Consider the following 21,122-nt stretch of genomic DNA (forward strand, 5'->3'; position numbering starts at 1 on the left):
AGTGTTCTCAAGTCTCACTGCCTCTCTCTTTCTAGAAGGAATCCAGCGCGATCTTTTAAAGCAGATATCTTATTATTCCTGCTATTAGTTTGCTGTATTCCTCGAGGACACATTTGAAATAAAGGAGAAGTGAAACAGACTGTGGAGCGAAGCAGAGGGTTGGAAAAAGTTGTGAACCTCAGTGTCGCAGTCATGTGGGGTGCTTGTGACTCTCTAGTGTGTAAAAGGGTGCCTGTGGTTGGCAGTATGATCCACCAGTAGTGGTCCTCAGCCCCGAAGTCTTAATTAGTATCATCTGTGAGCTCCGCGTGACTCATTCTTCTTCTTCTTCCCCCCCTCCCCTTCCTCGATTCTCTGCTGTGTTTTTTGCCTCGATGACAAGAGGACCTGTTAACATCCTCACATGTGTTGCTGTATGTCATCAATTTGTACGGCGACCCGACCAGCGAGTCCATCGTAAAGTGATCTAAACCCTGTGGGCTTGATTCTGTGAAAGTGGGTTTTAAATTTAAGACAGACATTCAAAGGCACACACACACACACACACACAAAAAAGAAACGAGAGCAAATCTGCCCACTCTGAATCGGCTAATGCTCATCCAACCCAATATGGAGCCGGGCTGACAGATGGGCCCAGTGTGTTCAAAGCAGAGGGTGCCGATTTAATATCCAAACAGGTCAAGCCAAAGAGAGGCAGAGAGAGAGACACCCATGTGTAGGCATGGTGTAAAAGGTCCTGCCAGCATCGCCACCACAGCTGGGACTCACCTTGCCCCCCCCCCCATGCCTCCCACACAATCTCACACATTATATATTTATTTATTTATTCTTTTTTTTTCTTGTTGCCAGGCATACAAGAAGGCTGTGCACAGTTCCTCCCAACAAACGTTGTAATCAGCATTTGCTTAGTGTTATTATATGTGGCTCAGAGAATGAGGCTTGAGGGGCAAGGCTTCCTCCAAGTAGCCAAGTGCACACGGTGAAGCCCATAAGGAGAGGAGGATTGAAGAGAGGGATCCTGCTGCTGCTGCTGGCTCTGACAGTCTGATTTAGAGTTGCTTTCTCTTACCTCTGACACAGAGTCCCAGCCTGCTGCTGCTGCCGGCTTGGGAGAAGAATAGAGGTGCTTATCCTGAAAGCCTGTTATTTGTGTGTGTGTGTATTTGTGTGTGTGTGTTTGTTCACACAGAACGCTAGCATTACTTTTTAACAACCTCCTTTGTCAGTCACTGAGATGTCTGAGATTGCGTGAGCACAGCAGATCTCTTGTACCTCACAACTGCATGTTCACACACATGCAATATATTTTTTTATTTTTTTAAGTGTGTCTGTGTGTGCCGTCCAGATGGAAGTGCTTATTGAGTGCTGGTGTGCTGGCAGATCTCTCCGTCTCAGAGAGAGCGGGAGAAAAAGAGGGAGAGGAAGAACGAAAATGGGGAAGAGAGAATAGCCGAGTGGAAAACCCTCCCAATCATATCCATCATCTTTGTGTGCTTGCGCGAGTGTACGTGTGATCTTCCCAGCCAGCTCTTCCTGCCTCCCCCTTCTCTAATCTTATCATGTCGAAGCAGCAGATTAGTCCTCCCAGATCCCATCTCTGCCTCCAAATGCCACAATCGCCCTTTTGTTCTTTTGGTTGTGCTTTCTTTCCCCTTCCGACAGGCTAGGTGAACACTCCAACTTTATGCCCTCCCTACCATTTTGAGCCTCTGTGTGTGTGTGTGTCAACACCAGTACCAGCCCTGATCTCACATACTCGAGCCTCCCTTGTCCTCGGGGCATTCGTTAACTAAGCTGTTAGCTCAGCAAGCCTGCTAGCCTAGCTGAACTGCTTGACATTCCTTGCTAACACCGAGCTGCTGCTGCTGCCGTTGCCTGCATGACCTCCCCCGTTCCCTCCCTCCCCTGCCGTCTCCTTTGTCTGCGGGTTTGGGATATGTCTTTCCTTCTTTACTTCTGGTTGCCACCTCCTGAAGGAAGTCATAGATCCTGGCTGGTGTTGTCGCCAGTGCACGAGGGGGTGGTCACTAACAGGGTTTGCAGAGGAAGAAGTGTGTTTGAAAGGCAGAGAAAATAAACAGAGGTTTCCTGTTAACGAGGTGCGCTGGGGGCCTGTCGTGTGGGAGAAGGGAGGATCTGGTATTGTTTAAAGCAAAGCTCTAGTGTTACAGTGGAAGGAGGAAGAGGAGGAGGCGGAATAGGGCATTAGGTTTGAGGGTTACAGGTTGTAACAACGCTCTCTGGCTGCCATATTGCAAAGGCCACTGTGAACAGTCGCAAGAGAAGCCGGTTGCTGCTCAAACACTTACAGGGATTGGGGTTTTTGGGTTGAAAAGCACTGCATTGATTTTACACTCTCGCACTTGAAAACGCAGACTTAATCCTGCGCTCTCCAATCTTTGACTGATTTTTCTCCTTCGAATAACAGAGCTGGGGTTTTTTTTTTCACATTTAAAGCCTTTCCTTGTAAAGAGAAAAGTCTGCCCTCTGTGTATCCCTCTTCTCCCAGTCTTTGTAGCATTGTGGTCGTACACAGGGGCCCTCGCTCCAGAGTTGACTGCACAAAGAAAACTGCACAGCCATTATGGACCCAAGGGGCCAGTCATCTTTAGCTAGTCAAGGGGAGAATTAACTGGCTTGTCTTGTCTTGACTGCTTTCAGGACAGTGATGAATGCACTGATTCGTTTTTATTAACAGTGACTCTTGCCTCTTTTATTTTTTTTTTAGCTTGTTCCACAAGAAACATACTTTATGTTTTCCTAATAAATATCCTTTTTGAGAAATAGTTGAACCCCTGTCTGTCTGTCTGAGGAGTGCTAAAAGAATGCCACAGGCCAAGCTGAGCCATGGGAGGGAGGGGAGTTGCTATTGTGTTCAGCCCCAAAGCATGACTCTCTGATTTATATCACCTCAGTGAATAAAGGGGCAGTCTTGTACCCTGCGGGTTGCAGTGAGGAGGATAAGAGGAGGAGGATAGTTGTGATTTTAAGTGAGAAGAAATGAGATGGGTTTTTTTTACTGCTCTCACCTTAATCTGCCTCCTTTCTCTCTCCTAATTTCTCCCCTTCTGTCTCCTCTGCTCTGCTTCTTCACCTCTTTCCCTCCGCCTTGTTTCGTTTCTTTCTCTCAGTAAGTCTTTTGGCCTCTCTGCAGTGAGCGGTACTCCCAGGGTTTAGGGCCTCAGGAGGAGGGGGAGGGCAGGGCAGGGCCATGTTTAGCCTCTGGCAGGACAGACAAAGATGGCCGACACTGTGCGGGGCTCGGCTCTCTACAGGCAGCGTGGAATGCCTCTAATCAATTCAGCATTGTGGTTCTTATGTTCTCCCTCTGTCATTTTCTGTGACAGGCTTAGCAAAGCCCAGACAATGCGAGTAGTAGTTCGCGCGGCGAGTCTGAGCTGTCTATCATCTCCCTTCATTTTTCTCCCAGTGTTATCTACTCATTTTTCCACCCCGCATGTTTATGGAATTGTGATAATTGAAAGCTGCGCTCCACTCCCACTACGTACTCCATATGTTGCACTCTCAGAGTCTCTCTCCGTCTTCCTCCCTCTTTTTGCCTGAGAGGGCTTAACGCCGCTGTGAGCTTCATAACAGCAATCTGCTCTGGAGAGTGGCGGCTACTCTCTAGCAACGAGGATACTGATGATAGTGGAAGCAACATTTGGTCTCTGCTTTGGTTGGTTTGAAACAATGCAGGCTAATGAATGAGACATACAACCTGCGCTTTTGTTTGTCTTATTTTTCTTCTTTGCATCTTCTCCGTCTGCCTGTGCCTTTTTGTTTGCATCAGGCTCTGCATTTTGTGGGTTTTACAGACAGAAAATGAGATGTTCAGGTAGCACACCGGCAGCATTTACAGTCTGCCTTTAAAGTATTAATTATGTATAAGCACCGGATAACTACTCGTTCCGCTGTGGCAGGCAGCCCTGTTAGTCTAGAAGGCAACTGTGTCTGTACATTGGATAGACAAGAGGTATGGAAGGGTGGGCTGACTGCTTGGAGGGAGGGGGAGTGGCACGACGTCATTGCACACATTTCTACACACACAGTACGCCTTACTGCTGGGGGGGGGGGGGGGGGGGGGGGGGGACTGTGTCTTACTCCATCAGTGGATCACAAGCAGTGTGTGTGTGTGTGTGTGTGTTGCTTGCGCGATGTTGCGTGGATATAATCATCCAGAGCAGTAAATGCAGCTGACTTGACTGCATGCCAGCTGCTGTTTAACACATCCAGGCTCACTTACTCACTCATTCCTCCTCCCTGCTAAAGGTTTGAGAAAGGAAAAGAAATGAAAAAACAAAAAGTGGTGGAGTGAAAAGGTTTACAGTGGAAGAATGGCGTGGGGGGGGGGGGTATGGAATATGGAAGGAGTGGAGAGAATGAGAAAACCAGAGGTGGTCTCGAGGCTTAAGGGGAGGTGATGATTTGCTTGGCTGCGTGTGCTCTCAGTCTCCTCCCCTGTGACATAACAGAACAATGTACTCCAAAGGCTTTAACTATCTTTACCCTGACCTCATGTTTCTTGCTACGCACACACATATATACACAAGAGCCTGAAAAGGGTGGATGTTAAACTGTCTGCCTTAGATTACTAAAGTATCTTCCCCGCCTTTTTATTTTCTCCCCTTGTGGTTTTTCTCCTGTACTCCATTGGCGGTGTCGGTGCAGGTGTCTCGGTCTGTTAGTTCAGTGCAGTGCAGCAGAGCCCCTAATAAAGATGGCTGGGGCCAACAGGATTGTGTCGCAGTCCAGCACCCACCCTGGCAGTCTCTCTAATGTTCTTTCAAACCACTGTGACGGTCAGTTGGGTTTATGTGCAGTCACAATAAATATTTTATAACATGAAATGAAAACAGTATTTTGCCCTTTTCATCCCTCACCTCAGCACTAGTGTCAGTCTCTACCATTTTCTCCCCACACCTTCCCCCCCCCTGCTGTTTTTTTCCCTTCCCTCTGTGTGTTTTTTCATTGACTCGCCCTGTGGAAAGGCTCTCTTCTAACCTCAGTGCTGCCACTTGCTGGCCATCTGAAGGATTAAAAGAGATTTGCTGACTTGCATTTTATCAAAGAGCCAGTGGGTGGCAGCACATAAAGGCATAGAAAACTTGATACTGTACATGTGCATCAAAAAGCTTTATAAAGCCCTGGTAGTGTGTTAAATACACAATGGCTCATTAGAGTATTATCATTAAGTGAAGTGAAATCAAGGCAAAGGATTGATTTGCACAAGGCATAGGTTGAACACTCATCCATTCCCCACATGGTTCCTCTCACTCCATACTTCCTCCAGCGACGGCCATCCCACTGTTTACTTTATTAAGGCTCTAAATGCCCCACAATCCGTTTTTAATTGACTTGGTCTCTCTGCGTGCGTCTTGGCATCAGCCTGTGTGAGCCATAAACGGTGCATCTGCACGGCTCCGTTCTTTGCCAAAAGGCCAATTTGTGACGTCGTAATCAAACAGAATGATGTCTGTTTATCTTAGCGTGGGATCTTTTTAGTCTCCTGCTCACTCACTTTGTGTCTCTCTGTGTTGCAGAGTAAACGGGACCATCTGTTGATGAATGTGAAATGGTACTACCGCCAGTCAGAGGTGCCTGACTCCGTCTACCAGCACCTGGTGCAGGATCGCAACAATGAGAACGGTGAGGCCGCCGATTGATCGTTTAAACACACCTGCACGTATGCACATGTACAGAACGTGCACGCAAGAGAGTAAATACATTTAATTTTCTGTGCTGTTCCTCCTCTACAAACACACACACCTGGCTCTGCTCTCCGCGCTGTGTCCCTGGCAGCCGAGCCAATACCGTGGCTCTGTGCTGGTTCCCTGGGTAACACTCCTTCAGGCCAGACAGCAGCACAGTGGAGTGTTAATAACCCGCAGTGTCATGTGGCCCTTCAGTATACACGCTCTCAACCCAGTCAGTGCCAGTGGACTCATCACACTCTCAGCACATTCACATCTACAGGAACACGAGTCTGCCAGTGATCTGCAGCCACTGAATATCAAATCCTGATAGAAATTTAACATTGTTGGAGTAATGGGTGTCCTCGCAGCACTCTAATGCATTGTTTTTAGATTTTTATTAGTATTTTTTAAAAACATATTTTTAATTAATGAAGCCATCAATCATACATGCAAATCTTTGAACGGCCTGCAACAGGTAAATGAGTAATTGTTTAGTTATATCACTAAACCAATATCATATCAACCTTTTGGATTCAGAGTCAAAACCAAAGCCAGTCAAAACAAGTCACCTCAAGGAGCTTTATACTATAAGGTAAAGACCCTGCAGTATTAGATAGAACAGCCAAACATCAGATGACCTCGCCCTGTGAGTAAGCACTGGGTGATGATGGGAAGAAAAAAGCTCCCTTTGAATAGGAAGAAACTTCCAGCAGAACCAGGCTCAGAGAGGCTCCTCTGCTGCAACCGGTTACCGGGTGATGGGAAAAGGAAAAAGGAGGGCATAGAGAGAAAGGATAAAAAACAAGCCAAAGGAGAGAGAAGGTGAAATTCAGACGGCTTGAAAGTGCTTATCAATACATTTATCAACGCAAACTCTTACTGTATGCTCAACTGTTTATCCAAACTTTAAGCAAATTCAACTGGTAAACAAAATGATTAACTCACAAGTTCAGTTGTCAGCCTTACTGTTTTGAAATGTAATAATTTAGAACAGCTGAGTCCTCAGTTGTTCATCTAGAGTGTTTAGCTAGCAACTTAATACATTTGTCTGTTACTGTTAGCTAAACATAAGCTACTTATCCATAATGTAAAGTAAATCAGCTATTAGCCATAGTTTTAGCTCCGTATTTCGTCCACGGTTCCACACTATAACTATTCTAATCATTCCCGCATTTCTTTGGGGCTTTTTATTTTTTACTGCTTTATTATTTTTACTTAACTTTTTTTTTCAGTTGAAACATGTTCAAACCCACTCAGTAGTTTAAGTGTAATTATTATTATTATTATTATTATTTTTATTATTATTATTTTTTTTTTTTTTTTAAGTGTAATTAAAGAAACCTACTACTTGAGATTAGCTCAACTGTTTTTTCACACTAGCTGACCTATTCTCCATGTACCCCATGGCTACATATATCTGTCTGTAATATTTTCTCTGTGTTCTTTGACTGTCAGAATTGAAAATGTCAACTACTCTACTTGGTTTTATTGCAGCAAGAACCCTGTGTCCTATAAACATGGTTGAAGTTAAATTAGTTTTGTAGTTAAGTGTTACTCGGTGTTCTGAACACTTTGTCGTTGCACACAAGTTTAATTTTAGCCTTTTAAATGTGCGTGTTCCTGGAAATGTTTCTCAGCCTGATTATAAACTGCAATTTTCTCTCCAAACTGAGATAAAATAACACACCTCACCTGTTGACACATCCTGTTCACAGTTGGCAGTTCTTGTTAGCTGGAGTGCCCCCAGTGGCTCGGCTTTTCTTTGCCTCACAGTACAATCATCTCTACCTTTACACGCTGTAAAAACAGCCTCCTAACCAAACAAAAAATCCAGATAGGATCAGGGTTACAGCTAAGTACGGTGTTGTGCCATTTTCTTTTTCTACGATAATACAAGGACCGTGCCCCACAGAAACAGTGTCAGTGCCACACAGTGCTGTACTATCAGCAGTCTGTCCTGGCAGCAGGGACTTGGACTATTAGATTTGATGTCACAAGGCCGGAGCTCACTGGCCACAGCTCAGGTCATTTGTCAAAGACAAGTCCCAACTTCCTCTTGTTGCCAGTGATGCATCTTAACTACCATAGGGGTCATTTCACTCGAGAGCTGAACATTATGCTCTCTTCTGAAGGAATAGCATATTACTGGCTTTATTGAATTGAACTATTTATTGAATTATGGCGCAATATTCCACAGAGGTGCTTGTTACTGTGGGTAAACACAGAATTGTGCTGATGCTTTTGTGATTTACAGTCAGAGCTACTTTATCTCAAATCATTATTTTTGTCACAGATTATGTTTATGTATATGATGTAGACTGACCACAGGCACTATTCCCTCCTGCAGACTCTGGCCGGGAGCTGGTCATCACGGATCCAGTGGTCAGGAGTCGAGAACTCTTTATCTCGGACTACGTGGACACTTATCATGCTGCTGCTCTCAGGTAAACAAACCCACACACGAGCAAACAAAACTGCACATAAAGACTGGAAGCTTTCTAAACAGTGCTACAGAGGAAAATGGAATACTTTCTCACAGGTTTCACAGGTTTTTTCTACACCGAGATGTCTGCTTCTAGAGCTCTAGTAACATCTAGGCTATTACAGTATTTGAATTTATAACAGTGTCACTGTAACAGTTTTTATTTGTGGGTTTTGGTGCCTTTGTATACAAATTACAGAAATCTCATTCAACTTTCGTGGCACCTTCTGCTATGATTTTGTGTTTCTGTCAGCAAGATAATCTCATGCCCTTTAATCAGAAATTGAAAAAAAGAAGAAGCAAATATTATACTTTTGCTTACTGATACAATGGTAAAGCAAACCTGTTCCCTTTTCTTTTAACTGAAACACTGCTATCATAAAACATATGGCGGGTCTGAACCAGACTCAGGATATAATATAGTGTATTTTATTTATCCCTTAGCCTTCTGAGCCGTAAACCTCCATTATCCCCATATTTCTGCCACCTCTCCATGAATAATTATGTTGCTCTGATACCAAATTGCTTTATAGCACTACACACTGAGCTATTTCATTTTTACAATCCTAAAGTGATCATATAGCATGCTTTACTGGTTTTAGCAGGTGCTGCCAAAATAGAGCAGATGTGTAAAGATGCAAAGCCATAACTGAGACACATGCCTCTATGCTGTTGAACATTAAAACACTGATTAAAACAGCTCTGCATCAATACACACCTGCACAAGCTGCTAGAGAGCAGCCTATAGCACCTCCTCTGTATATATTTAATGTCTTTGGAAATGCTCGCCGGCTTAATAATTTTCTTTGTCTAGAAACAAATACGCTTTGTTCGGTCTTTGTCCCTGCCTCTGTCTCTTCCTCCCTCCTGGCTGACCACCCCTCCCCTCCCTTTCCCTCCTCTTCCCCTTTCCTTTAACCAAAACCATCTGCAAGCGGTAAAGCCATGTCTTCCAGAAACCACAGATTTTAGGGAAAATTAGCTGCAACTTCTCCTACACAGAGCTCCCTTTGATTTGTCTTATTCTCTGGGCTTTAGATAAACGGGAGGGAATTCCAGTGGGATGCTGTAATGCCACAGCTCTGAGCTCTCCAAAGACGGCTCTCCTTAGCACCCTTTAATCTTTTCAGGGGGAGGAAGATACTATTTCTCTGCAACGCAGCCCAGCTACATATGGCTGTGATGTCTGTTATTTTGATAAAGCCAGACACCAGGGTGCTGGAAACAGGAAATGGCATCAAGATGTGGTCAGAGCCGTGGCCTCCACGGCTCACTGGGGGGTAAACGTGTTAGGAGGGGGGACAGGCAGGTTGAATTCCTTTTCCAGATCTCCGCGTCTGCAGCAGATGAGGCAACGCTGACATGTTCAGCTGGTGTTTACGGCTTAAGTAGCCAGAGCCTGATATTTCACCGCAAAAGTCAGCAGGTGCTGACAAGCAGCAGATACCTGCTGTCGCACTTGTCCCCTCCAATAGGCGAACATACCAGGAGCCTCTAATTAGGGCTACTTGTGCTCATGCTGAGGTGTCACTTTGTCATGTTGGTTGTTTTTGTCTAATAAAGCCTGTCTTCTCTCTTGCAGGGGGAAATGCAACATTTCCCATTTCTCTGACATTTTCGCTGCCCGGGAGTTCAAAGCCCGCATGGACTCCTTTTTCTATATCCTTGGATATAACCCAGAGACCAGGTGAGCTTACCGGCACCGATGGTGTACCCTTCTTCTCCCCCAAGCTCTGAAATTCAGTCAGCCCTGCACAACACTGACACCACGTTTATTAAATCAGGACAACATCGAGCCATCAGAAGTTCAGGGTGACATCCTCGGCATTTTTTTTTTTTTAACAAACAAAAGCTAAAATCTAAAAATATTCATTTTCACATAAGAAAAAGAAAAGCATCAGGTCTCCGGCAATAAAGCCTGTTAGGTCTGCAGTGATTAAGATGACTACACAATTATCAATGTAGGTGACAGCTAATTTTCTGCTAACCGATGCCTGTATGATAGTTGTGAAAGGCTCAGTTAATTGCTAAGATATTTTAGAGCTCATTGTTATGTTGAGTATAATTCAGACAAAAATAGCTATTCATTATAAAGACACTTTAATGCAGCTAATATCAGATGAGGCATGTTGCTGGGGTTTGCATTAGTGTTAAATAACTTGCTAAATAATACATTTTTAGCAAGATTACGCATGCAGGAGCTATACAGAGAAGCTCATGAGACATGAGGTCTCTACTTTCTTTTTTTTTTCTTTTTTTTAAAAAAAAAAAAATGTGTAATGTCTAATGATGATGAAAAAGAATGATCCTGATGTGGTCCAATTATGAGGAATGAGCCAGGGAAACCCCCCTGGGTTTGTAATTTTATTGGGAATGTATCGATATTTTTCATGTTGCACGTCAGGTTTTAATCATTGGTCTTTTGCGTTAAAATTATGATTAGAATCAAGATCCTGCACGCTAAGCGTCTGATTAAGGTTTCACTGAAAACATTTTGATATGCCACGGCAGGAAAGGTACGGGTGTTAAATAAGAAAAATAATGTTGATTGAGTTTCCAGATCCTGATCCTTGTGCATCCTGGAAAACTAGAAAACATTCTTTAAAAAAAAAAAGAAGACAAAATTCACAATATTTATGTAGCTAATTAAAATAAAACATATTTTCATTACATGCAGTTTTGTATGCTCAGATAATAATGCCCTAACTTTATGTTAAGCACATCAACATATGACAAAGCGGAGCCTCTTCTGCTGTTTTTCTTCTGTGCATTAGATTATGTTTTGGAGTTTTCCAATGATGGTTGTCTTGTTCAACCACATAAACACTTCTCACTTCTTCATTCTTTCAATCACCTTCTGGCAGTGCTTATCCACAGGCCAGGTGTGTTTCTCCTTCTGTGCAGAAATGTGGGCTTGCAGAGCCCCTAAGACAAGAGGCAAAAAAATCAACAGATTACACATTATGATTGTGCTATACATGTCCACAGAATGGTACTAAAAACCTGAATGGTACCAGGATATCCCCACATGTATTTATGGAGGCCTTGTCTGAATCATACATATCTAGTCATAATGTTCTGCTTGCATGACCCCAGTCATATTCAAAATGTTATAATAAGAATAATATCAAAATATTTGTCAAACCGTCTTTCCATACGTTTTCTTAACCGCACATCAGGTGTGCGAGGAGGGTGTCGTAGAACATGAGGGAGGGGGGGACACTGCATGCAGTTTTACTAAGTGTCATAACTGAGCAGAGCAATGCTTGGAAAGTCGATGCTACATTAAATTTTGCCTTTGACTGCATACAGGTGTTTTCAGTCCTATTGCTAGAGGTGTATAAAATGAAACACCTGGCCACCCAGTCTGCCTTTACAAACACTGTTGAAAGAATGGGTCGTTCTGAAGAGCTGAATGAATTTGAGTATGACGCTCTGACATGATGTCACCACCGAAAGGAGTCAGTATGTGAAATTTCTTCTCTTGGAGATCTTCCACACTTAGCTATAAGCGCTATTATTGCAACGTGTTTAGGAACCAAGAGCTCGGCCGCAAAGTTAGAGTGGAGACCTGAAGCTCGTGGTGCGTAAATGTCTCCAACACTCTGCTGACTCAGTAACTACAGAGCTTTAAATCTGCTCTGGCATTAACATCAGCACAAAAACTGTGCACCAGGAGCTTCATGGGATCGATTTCTAGCACAGCACTGTGTTTCAGTAGCAATACTGCAAAGTTTAAGTAAATATAGAGCTAGTATTGCCATTACCAATGCCAATATTGATACTTTTAACTTATAACATATAAGGCATCTTATATAGGGGTGGAAGTATGTTATGATTTGAGATGAATTAGTCTGCACATTTTAATGACCACTAAATCACTGTGATTTCACTGTGTACGAAACACACCTTTCACTGTGATTTCACTGTGTACGAAACACACCTTTTGCTATTCCTGTATTTTGACATTATTTATTTATTTATTGGAGACCTGTAATGTAAATGTGTCCATCTCTAAAGCACTTTGGATCCAGTTCTGTTGTTTAAATGTTCTATAAGCTGTAAATAAAACAGACATGACAGTCAAAACAAAAACGTTCCAACGTTTTTCATAGTTTCCCCCCCCCAAAAAACAACAAACCCCCCCCAAACAATTATTAATGATGCACAATTCAGTGTTCTACATACTGAACTTGGAGGATAGAAACAAAGTATCGATCCTATCGGGCTAATATCAATCAGATACTAATACCAGCGTTGGTATCGACCCGCCCGCCTCTATTTTTCTGTTACACTTGAGTATTTCTACTTTTTTAATATGTTGGATCTCTTGATCTTCACCTTAACTGATGCATTTTTACGCAGCTGCCCTTCAGTATAAATATAACATTTCTTTGGACACGATGAGCTTTTTCATTCATTCAAGTGCACGAGTACAAAATGAGAGAACCCCCCTTGTGTTATTACCACTGGTTGTGCGGGGAATGCCTCACGTGTTGCAGTGACAGCTGTCCTTGTTGTTGGCACTGATGGTTGCCAGCTGGGAACCCCCCTCCATCGGGGCCCCCTGTTCCACTCTCGGTCTTCCGCTCCCTTCCTCCCTCCTCGTTTGGTATTCCGAGCTCGGCGTCTGCAGCATTGCAATTTCACTCTTGTTTATTATGGTGCAGACATACGAGGAGAGATGAATTCCGTATCCCGCATGCGGCTCTGTCTGCCTGCCTCTTAGTGTGTGTGTGTGTGTGTGTGTGTGTGTGTGTGTGTGTGTGTGTGAGGTCGCAGCACATGCTCAGTAGTGTGTGTAGAGGAGCGAGCCGAGCTTGCGACGCTGTACGTGCTGGCTGAGGTCACAGCACAAGCTCAGTGAATACCTCTCCGGGAGCGAATGCGTGGTTCTCCATTTTGAGCACCTAGAAATAGGTGTGAGAGGGGAATTAATTCCAACCAGCGTTACACACACAGTGTCAGCACCCCCACCTTAGGGCTCGATGTCAGAAATGGACGATTTGTTCAGTCCCCGGAGGTAGGTTTGCGATCACATTGTCGCGCTTTCCCCGTGCCATTTATCGGTTGCGAGTGCGCGAGTGTTTGGCTCGTCTTATTTTCATGGAGTCGCATTCCAGCTGTCTGACAGGACTGTGTGATGTGTGTGAGAGCCGTCCGCGTCGCTGTCATTGTGTTAACCGGCTGTGTTTGTGTGTCGGTGGCGGTGGAGAAAAAAACCGAGTGTCGGTAGCCCGAACGCTTCTGGACGCGCAGGCTGTCACCGCAGCCTCGCATACCGTTACGCGTCTGGAGTCGCTCCGCACCTTTTTGTGCATGCGCCTCATTCAAGCTTCCGATAAGCGCACATTGTCGGGGTGTTCATCCGCAAGTGTGGGGCTGGTGAACGTGCTGCCGGTGTGGTTATACGGTGTGCGTTAAGACCAGCAGAGGCTTCCCTGGCTCCATTTTGCATCTCCTGTTTACAACCGGGATGATGACATGGCGTATGAAGCAATGCCGGGGAGGGGGTGCAGTCAAAGCTCAGACGGCTCTGCTGCCAGCTGCGATTTACACAAGCCAACCGATCACGATACCAACAACACCAACTTGAGTCTGCTGCTGGTTCTTCTTTTTTTTGTGCTGCGCTACAATTATGTCAGTGTGCCACAGTCTAGCTCAGCGATTGGCTGGAATTGATGGCGGAGGGGGCGGGGCTATCCTTGATTGCACACAAAGTTGCCCAGACTGTCACGTTGTTGTTTTGGGTTTTGATAAGTAAGCCTGTAATTACTTGACAAGATTGTGTGCTAATGCTGAGTTAGAGCTGAACTTGTTGTAACAAGTGGCCATGTTTTCATAGTGTTTACTGTGCTAGGCAACAGGCTTTGAGCTGCTTAATTTGGGGGGGGGGGGCAATATTAGTGGGGGCAGTGTTTTATGAATACTCTGAGCACAGCTGCCCAGATAGTGCTTCATCCATCCATGCCTTCCTTTGTTTGCTATGAATAATTGTATTAAGCTGATGACCAGGATTTCTCAATAAGTATAAAAATCAGCTGCTGGATGCATGATTAACGAATACTTGATATATATGTATATATTTTTATCACAGGCATCAGTGCTTGTGTTGCAGGCTTGCTTTTGTTTAAGAGTACCTGCAGTCTTTATGGAAACTCCTGCGAGCCTCCTGCTGCGATCTGTATTCCACCTCCTCTCTCAGGACCTGCGCAGCATTAAAGCACGGCTGTCTTCAGACACACTGTTCTCATTCTGGAGCACAGGTCCTCATTTGTCATCCTTACTGCCTCCTGCCAAATGTGCCGTGGACCTGGCCCGACTGCACATCGTCAGAAACGCGTTTTGTGAGAACTTTTTTCCCTGTGTGCAGGGACACACTCTGTAAATTAAACAATTTTTTTTCCTCTTCTTTCCTTCTTTTTTTTCTCCCTTTGTCATGCAGGCGTTTAGATGTGCAGATGTGGATGGTATATCTGTTCTGCTCTAATAAATCAAAAGGAATGGTTATTGTTTGTTCATTGTTCGCCACTCACAACTGTTTGGGAAGTTTCAGACATATAATGGTGTCTGAAACCCGGCTTTAAGTGGGATTATGAAATGGTTATGAAACCTTTATAGTCTTATCTGGAGTGCTGATGACGCAGAGAACCACCGTATTTCATCTTTATCAGCACTATTCATCACTGTAGCTGCCAGTTTCTGAGTGCTTTATATTTAGTTTGTCTTATCCGCTGAGAACATTGGTAATAAAACCAAATGAAGTATTTCGACATGTTTCGGAGCGGCGGGCGGTGTTTTGGCAGCTGAGGTTCGGGTTTTTGGAGTGTGCTGGTGTGGAGGTTTTTGCCAGCGCTTCTGGCAGATCATAACATCTATGGATGGATGTGGATTAAACCTTTAATCGGACTTTCCTGTCTGAGGGGATCTTTTTAAGAAGGGGAGTCGGGCTAAACCTGAGCCCGTCGCAGGGTTTGCGTGGTTTGAAGACTGTAAAGAGGACGGGAGGATTGCGGCCTCTCGAGTTTCCTCCGGTGATGGAGTGCGAGCTTCTCTCAGTGCAAATCACGCTGACAGATTCTGGGCTGCTCTGCGCTCGCTTGTATGAAAATCGGCGCTGTTGCCTAGGCGACCGAGGGGAAAAGGCTTTTCAAAAGGAACATCTTGTCATTTTCTTTAATCCACTGCAGCTGGAGATTCGGTACACTATTATTAAATTGCAGTTGCTATGGCTACCAACATTTGCACCAGCAGCCGTTTTCACCCTGCATATCCAGAGCCAGTTCCCCCTCCACCTCCACTCCCCCCTTCTCCCTTTTTGGGATTCTGTTTTATTGCTGCATCCACGTTATCATGCCTGCAAATGTGCTCTGCTCTGCTCGCTGTGCAGGAGCAGGTGAGCAGGAACCAAATCTGTAAACACTTTGTACTTTTTCCCCGTAAAGACTTCCACATTTGAAAATAAATGATTAAATACAGGCCATCCCCACTTGGTCTCTGTTGGATCTAGTTTTGGTCATGAATGGATAGATTTTTATTATCGTCAGTTTGTGATATTTGCCGTTTGCGCAGTTGTTTAGTTAATTAAACAGGATTCGCAGAGCTGACAGATTTCTCACAGCCGGCTTTTGAAATGGTGACGTGTAAATATTTTGTTTCAATCTGCTCTCTTTGTTTCTTCTCAGGCGACTAAACAGCACACAGGGGGAAATCCGAGTGGGACCCAGTCACCAAGTAAGTCATTGCTCAGCACACACATTAATGTTTGAACCGCAGGGCTGCACCTGAATAAGAGACTAATAATTTCATTATTTGATCTCTGGGTGGGAATTATGTTTTTAGTTTTGAGATTTTAGGGGGTTTTTGTTCATCTGTTTATTTTATGTGAACATACACACCCTCTCAGATTGAGTGCCTGATATCCGGCTCAGTCGTTGCAGCGATTATCATATTTCTGTTCACCAACTTTGTGGCTAGATTCAGAAAAGTCTGTGTTCAGTACTGCGTCACAGACGTAAGTAGTGGTTTCCAGCAAAAACTCTGAGTTACAGTTTTTGCAATAAATACAGCACAGGCATCAAATTTAACCAAGCTTTGAGAATTTACTGTTTAATTACTTCAGGAGATCCAGATTTTAGAGAGCACTAGTGTAACAGTCTGTGCCCTTGTTTTGCAGAATCATTGTGATTATGTGTATTTTATAATCAATAGTTATACACTGTTTTGTTTTTTAGGTCTTTATACATGTGTATTATTTGACAGATTAAAGCTGTATTTTACTGTGTAGTCATTAATGTCCAGCCTGCACTTAGTAGGACTCACAGCACCAGTTATAGTTAATTTTACAAATACACTAAAATATTTTTTTCTTGAAGCAAACATCACATGGTTATAAATCTTTCCATGTTGCCTGGGAACATCGGAATGAAATTACTGTTTGCATGATTGTTCACAGTAATGTTTGCGCCTGCTGGTTTTAGTCGTGCTGAAACTCTACAAAGTTGTGTGTGTGTTACCCTCCCCTTAATGTCAGGTATCTTTACATAATCCCATCTTAAACTAACACCTTCAGAGTATTTATAATTCGGTGTCATATATACTGTGTATTAAACTATTGTGACAGTAGCTTGCTGCCGTCCCACCACTCAGGAACACACAGTGAAAAGTTGATGACAGGCGGCTGAAAGAGGATATTTTCTTCAAGCCTGTGTGCTATTTGTAGTGTGACACCATCTGTCTCTCTCCTCCTCCGTGGACCTAATTAGGCCAAGCTCCCGGAGCTGCAGCCTTTCCCCTCCCCTGGTGGCCAGGCCGTAACTGAGAATGAGGAGCTGGTCTGGATGCCAGGGGTCAATGACTGTGACCTTCTCATGTACCTCAGAGCTGCAAGGTGAGCCCAGAGACACACAGGGACTCAGACTTGGCAGTTATGCAAGGTCTAAAGCTGTTGGAGGTTTTTCACACGCACACAAAAAAGGGGGAAAAAGTGATTTTTAAATTGACTCCTGACCTACAAATATGAATAAAATACTCTTTGTCAGTGAAAGTAAATGCCATGATTATGTCTCTCTGTCCAGGATCAATTCCAGGATGGGAATTGCTGAAGTCTCAACATTGGTATTTTATTGCTTTTTATTAGTGTTGCCCTTTGATCACATTCGGTATCTTGGGATGCAATCGGTCATCAGAGCTCGATGGGATGTTGTTCCAGTTCCAGTGATGTGTGTTGACAGGTTTCTGTGTCAGAGGCCACAGTGTAATTAATCACTGCGTGCCACCATGCCAGACAGCATTGCACAACTTCCACTGAAGTTTATGTTTAGCCTTACCTCAATTACACTCGGGTCCATAATATTTTGGACAGTGAGGTAATGATCATAATTGCTGCCATGAACACAGGTGTTGTCATAAAAATCGGTACATAACAGAACAAACTTCGATAACAACACTAGTGTTTACTTTTTTTTTCCATGTCAGAATGGCTGCGTGATTCAAGAATTTCAACAACAATATTTTGTTAATGATTTATAAACTATGATGTGCAAGTAAAATTTTCCAAAGCTGTTCATGTTTTGTACAAATGAGGTGCAGCGCGCCCACGAGCACGCCGCAGGTGCCAGCAGTAACTTTTGTGAGTTACGATCTATTTACGGTTTCTGTGTTTTAATACATTTGCTTATATTGGTAGATAGACTGTAGTAGTATAAAATAAAGAAATGACCCGTTTTGCAAGTATCTGTGTAATTGTACCTACATCATAGTCAATCTGTACCTTTTTGGCCACTTGGAATATCTTTATAGAACTGTGATGTTATATTTGTGCACATTTCTGAGGTCTTCCTGGCCTGATCAGTCTAGAAAAAGAATTTTTTTTTAAATGTCAGTGATACTTTTTACTTGGATAAATAAAGGGAAGGATATAGAAAAGTCATTTTGCCACAAACTGCAGCTTCGCCTTACTGTTCTTTCTGGCTCAATGTGACTTTTTTTAATCATTCATTAGAGATGTGTTTGACAAATTACACTGCAACAAGTCATTTATTTAGTTTAAATTCCCACAGTCATTTGTTGGCAAATACCAGAAATCACTTTTTGGCAGACGATTGCTTTTTGGCACGACACCGGCACCGTGCCACCCACGGCAGGTTACACAAATGAAGAGGTTCACGACAAGCTGAAACTACAGCAAAATGCATCTCACTCCAGTAGCACTGATTTATTCAATAGATCTACTGTTTAACCCTCCTTTTTTCTTTTTCTTTTTTGAATATCTTTATTATTTCCTAACAAATGAGGCAGACATAATATTTGAATTCGATTCAGAGTGTTATGTTATGTTAGTGTTATGTTTTATACCCTTTCACTATCATTTTAAATATGAAGCTGAGTGAGATATAAGTGAAAGTGAGTGAAGTCATCATTAAGGTTAGGAAAAAAATTGTCAAAGAGAGATCAAAAACTTCAGGAGTGACCAAAGCAAAAAACTAGTTCATTTAAAAAAAACAATGAAAGCACTGATCAGCAACTGCAAAAGCCCTGAAAGACCACAGAAGACAACTAAACTGCATGATGATTAAATTATTTCCATGGTTACAAAAAACGACTTTGTAACATCTAACCGAGTCAAGAGCTCAAGTAGGTTGGCTTAACGTCAGTCTACAGTCTAGAGACGTCTTCGTGAATGGACATAGAGTTTAGAATAAGGTGCAAACCACCGGTTACACTCAAGAACAGGGAAATCAGATTATACAAGCTGTTTTATTTAATACTGGGTAAGTTTGTCCAGTTACATTTTATACATGGCCCCCTATTATGAATAGGCGACTTTATGAAAATGGTCATAATTCTTGAAGGGTTAATGAAATACTTTTGTTAAACTGCTTGAATTAAAGCTGAAGGTCTGCACTTAATACACATGTTTGTTTGACTCTAAAACTTAATGAAATAATTGCAGATATGCACATAAATGGACTGCGCGATCATGTTTGTTCAGTCAGGTGACCTCTGTGTTTCAATATTGAGGTAGTGTGCAGGCTGTTTATTTAACATTATGACATTATGTGGGTAGCCACGTTTGAATGGCAGGAACTGTTTCCAGGTGTCCTCTGCTTATGTTTGCGTGGGAATGATTAGCTAGATTTGTGGCCTTTCCTTTAAAAACGTTACATCATCTGTGTCGCGTCCACAGGAGCATGGCTGCCTTCGCAGGGATGTGTGATGGAGGCTCAACAGAAGATGGGTGTCTAGCAGCTTCTCGAGATGACACTACATTAAACGCACTTAACACTGTAAGTAGCCTTGCAGCAAGCCTTAATACTGCGAGCCGAGCGTGCATCACAGAAAAGGAACCGAGTTAACGATGAATCGCAGAGATTTGTACGGTGCGTTCAGCTGTGATTTCACTGTGCAGTGATTTGCAGTGATAAGTCCTTTTCAGTAAACCCATCCTCAGGAGCCGGCAGTGCATTAGGCATAACGCGAGGTTTGTCCGTCGGATTGATAATGAATACTGGAGGAATTGAGAGCAAGAAAGAGATTATAATCACCATAAACAGGGCATCTATATTCCAAATCTATAAACTGGAAAATTAACATAGCGGGCAGTTCACTGTCTCTTGACCTTACTCTCCATTTGCAATTCCAATGAGTGATGCTTGTTTATTCTTAGAGGAAGAGCTCCAGCGCTGTCTGCTTCGCCCAGCCGAATGTGACACAAAGCTTAAAAGAAGCACGCCAATTGATTTTGTCACTGTTATTGTTGTTATTTCTAGGCTGGGGTCTTGGGTCTTTAGTGTGTGACATCCCTCTCATTTATAGTAACAGCTTCAGTCACACCTGGATGTAAAATCTTTTTGCATTGCTTTCTGAGCTCATTAAAAGGTGTGAATACTACTCAGGGGTGCCCTTAGTGAGACTGGAAAGAAAGTTAGCAACCTTATAAATGTTTTTTTTTTTTAAAGCTATATGTTTGTTTGCTTTGTCATTTATTTGTTGTCGGGTTTTTTTTTCTTCCCCTCTAGCTTCACGAGAGCAGCTACGACGCCGGGAAGGCTCTGCAGCGTCTGGTGAAAAAGCCGGTACCCAAACTGATAGAGAAGTGCTGGTCTGAGGATGAAGTGGTAAGAGAGCCATTCTTTTATGTTGTCACGCATTAGCAAACGCGTGCCGATCTAAAAATAACACGGGCTGCATAAATATTAGTTGGTTTCCACAGCGAGCTGCTGTTTTTGTCATTTCATTTCACTCTGTGCGCCTCTTGTTCGTCTGCCGTTTGACTTTAGAGGGAGCTGTTGAGACTCTTGGCCTGGCCTCACAAAACATCAGTAAAAACACTTGTCAGTTTCCAGCTCCTCCAAGGCTCAAGAGCAGCTGCATCCTGTTTATCACCCACAGAATAAATCTTTAGCATAGAAGCCTGGAAAAGGGGGGGAAAGGGGAAAAAAAGGGGGGGGGGGGGGGGGGGGGGGGGCTGGTAACGTTTGCCTCCATTTCAATTTAGATGTGAATTTCAGCACAGCTGTTGAAGGGCTGGGATCAGAAAATGGCAGCCCTTCTCCCTGATCAAACACTGCATCATGAGTGGGAAGGAGGGGAATGAAAGCGCCGATTAACACCGTGTCAGAACGACTGAGCACTCCGGCTTTGGCCTTGATGCGTTATGACACACTGCGCTGCATGTTTGTATACTCGGGCTCTTTTAAAGATAACGCTGCTGAAGGATCTGACTGTAGATCTTAGAAACAAACACCCGTCTCTCTCTCTCTCGCTGAATGGCTGCTGTTAGTCGTTTCTCCTCCTCAATGAATCAGCCTTTCCTCTCGGTGATATTGTTTTTGTAATCCTGACGCTTGGCAGACTTTGATTCCAGCTCGTATCCAGTGGAAATGAATGGGCGTCGTTTGTCTTGTAATCAAACACGACGGACGCGTTTAAATTAAACCCTC

At 43.5% G+C, this 21,122-nt stretch overlaps 1 protein-coding gene across 6 annotated transcripts in view; it reads left to right on the forward strand.

Annotated features, from left to right (window-relative positions):
• The window catches only part of rerea (arginine-glutamic acid dipeptide (RE) repeats a), a 125,259-nt gene that overhangs the window by 80,541 nt on the left and 23,596 nt on the right, over positions 1-21,122 (forward strand). For 4 of the 6 annotated variants that reach the window (XM_063465458.2, XM_063465457.2, XM_063465456.1 and 1 more), the window contains 7 exons: positions 5,544-5,649; positions 8,044-8,140; positions 9,761-9,865; positions 15,864-15,912; positions 16,944-17,068; positions 19,367-19,466; positions 20,199-20,297. In XM_063465458.2, the coding sequence (XP_063321528.1) occupies positions 5,544-5,649; positions 8,044-8,140; positions 9,761-9,865; positions 15,864-15,912; positions 16,944-17,068; positions 19,367-19,466; positions 20,199-20,297 (681 nt within the window). Of the gene's footprint in view, positions 1-5,543; positions 5,650-8,043; positions 8,141-9,760; positions 9,866-13,013; positions 13,202-15,863; positions 15,913-16,943; positions 17,069-19,366; positions 19,467-20,198; positions 20,298-21,122 lie in introns of those variants that run through there. The other 2 variants (XM_063465460.1, XM_063465461.1) reach the window with 1 other exon arrangement.

This window comes from Pelmatolapia mariae, linkage group LG20, assembly GCF_036321145.2.
Source record: "Pelmatolapia mariae isolate MD_Pm_ZW linkage group LG20, Pm_UMD_F_2, whole genome shotgun sequence".
NCBI classification, from domain to species: domain Eukaryota; kingdom Metazoa; phylum Chordata; class Actinopteri; order Cichliformes; family Cichlidae; genus Pelmatolapia; species Pelmatolapia mariae.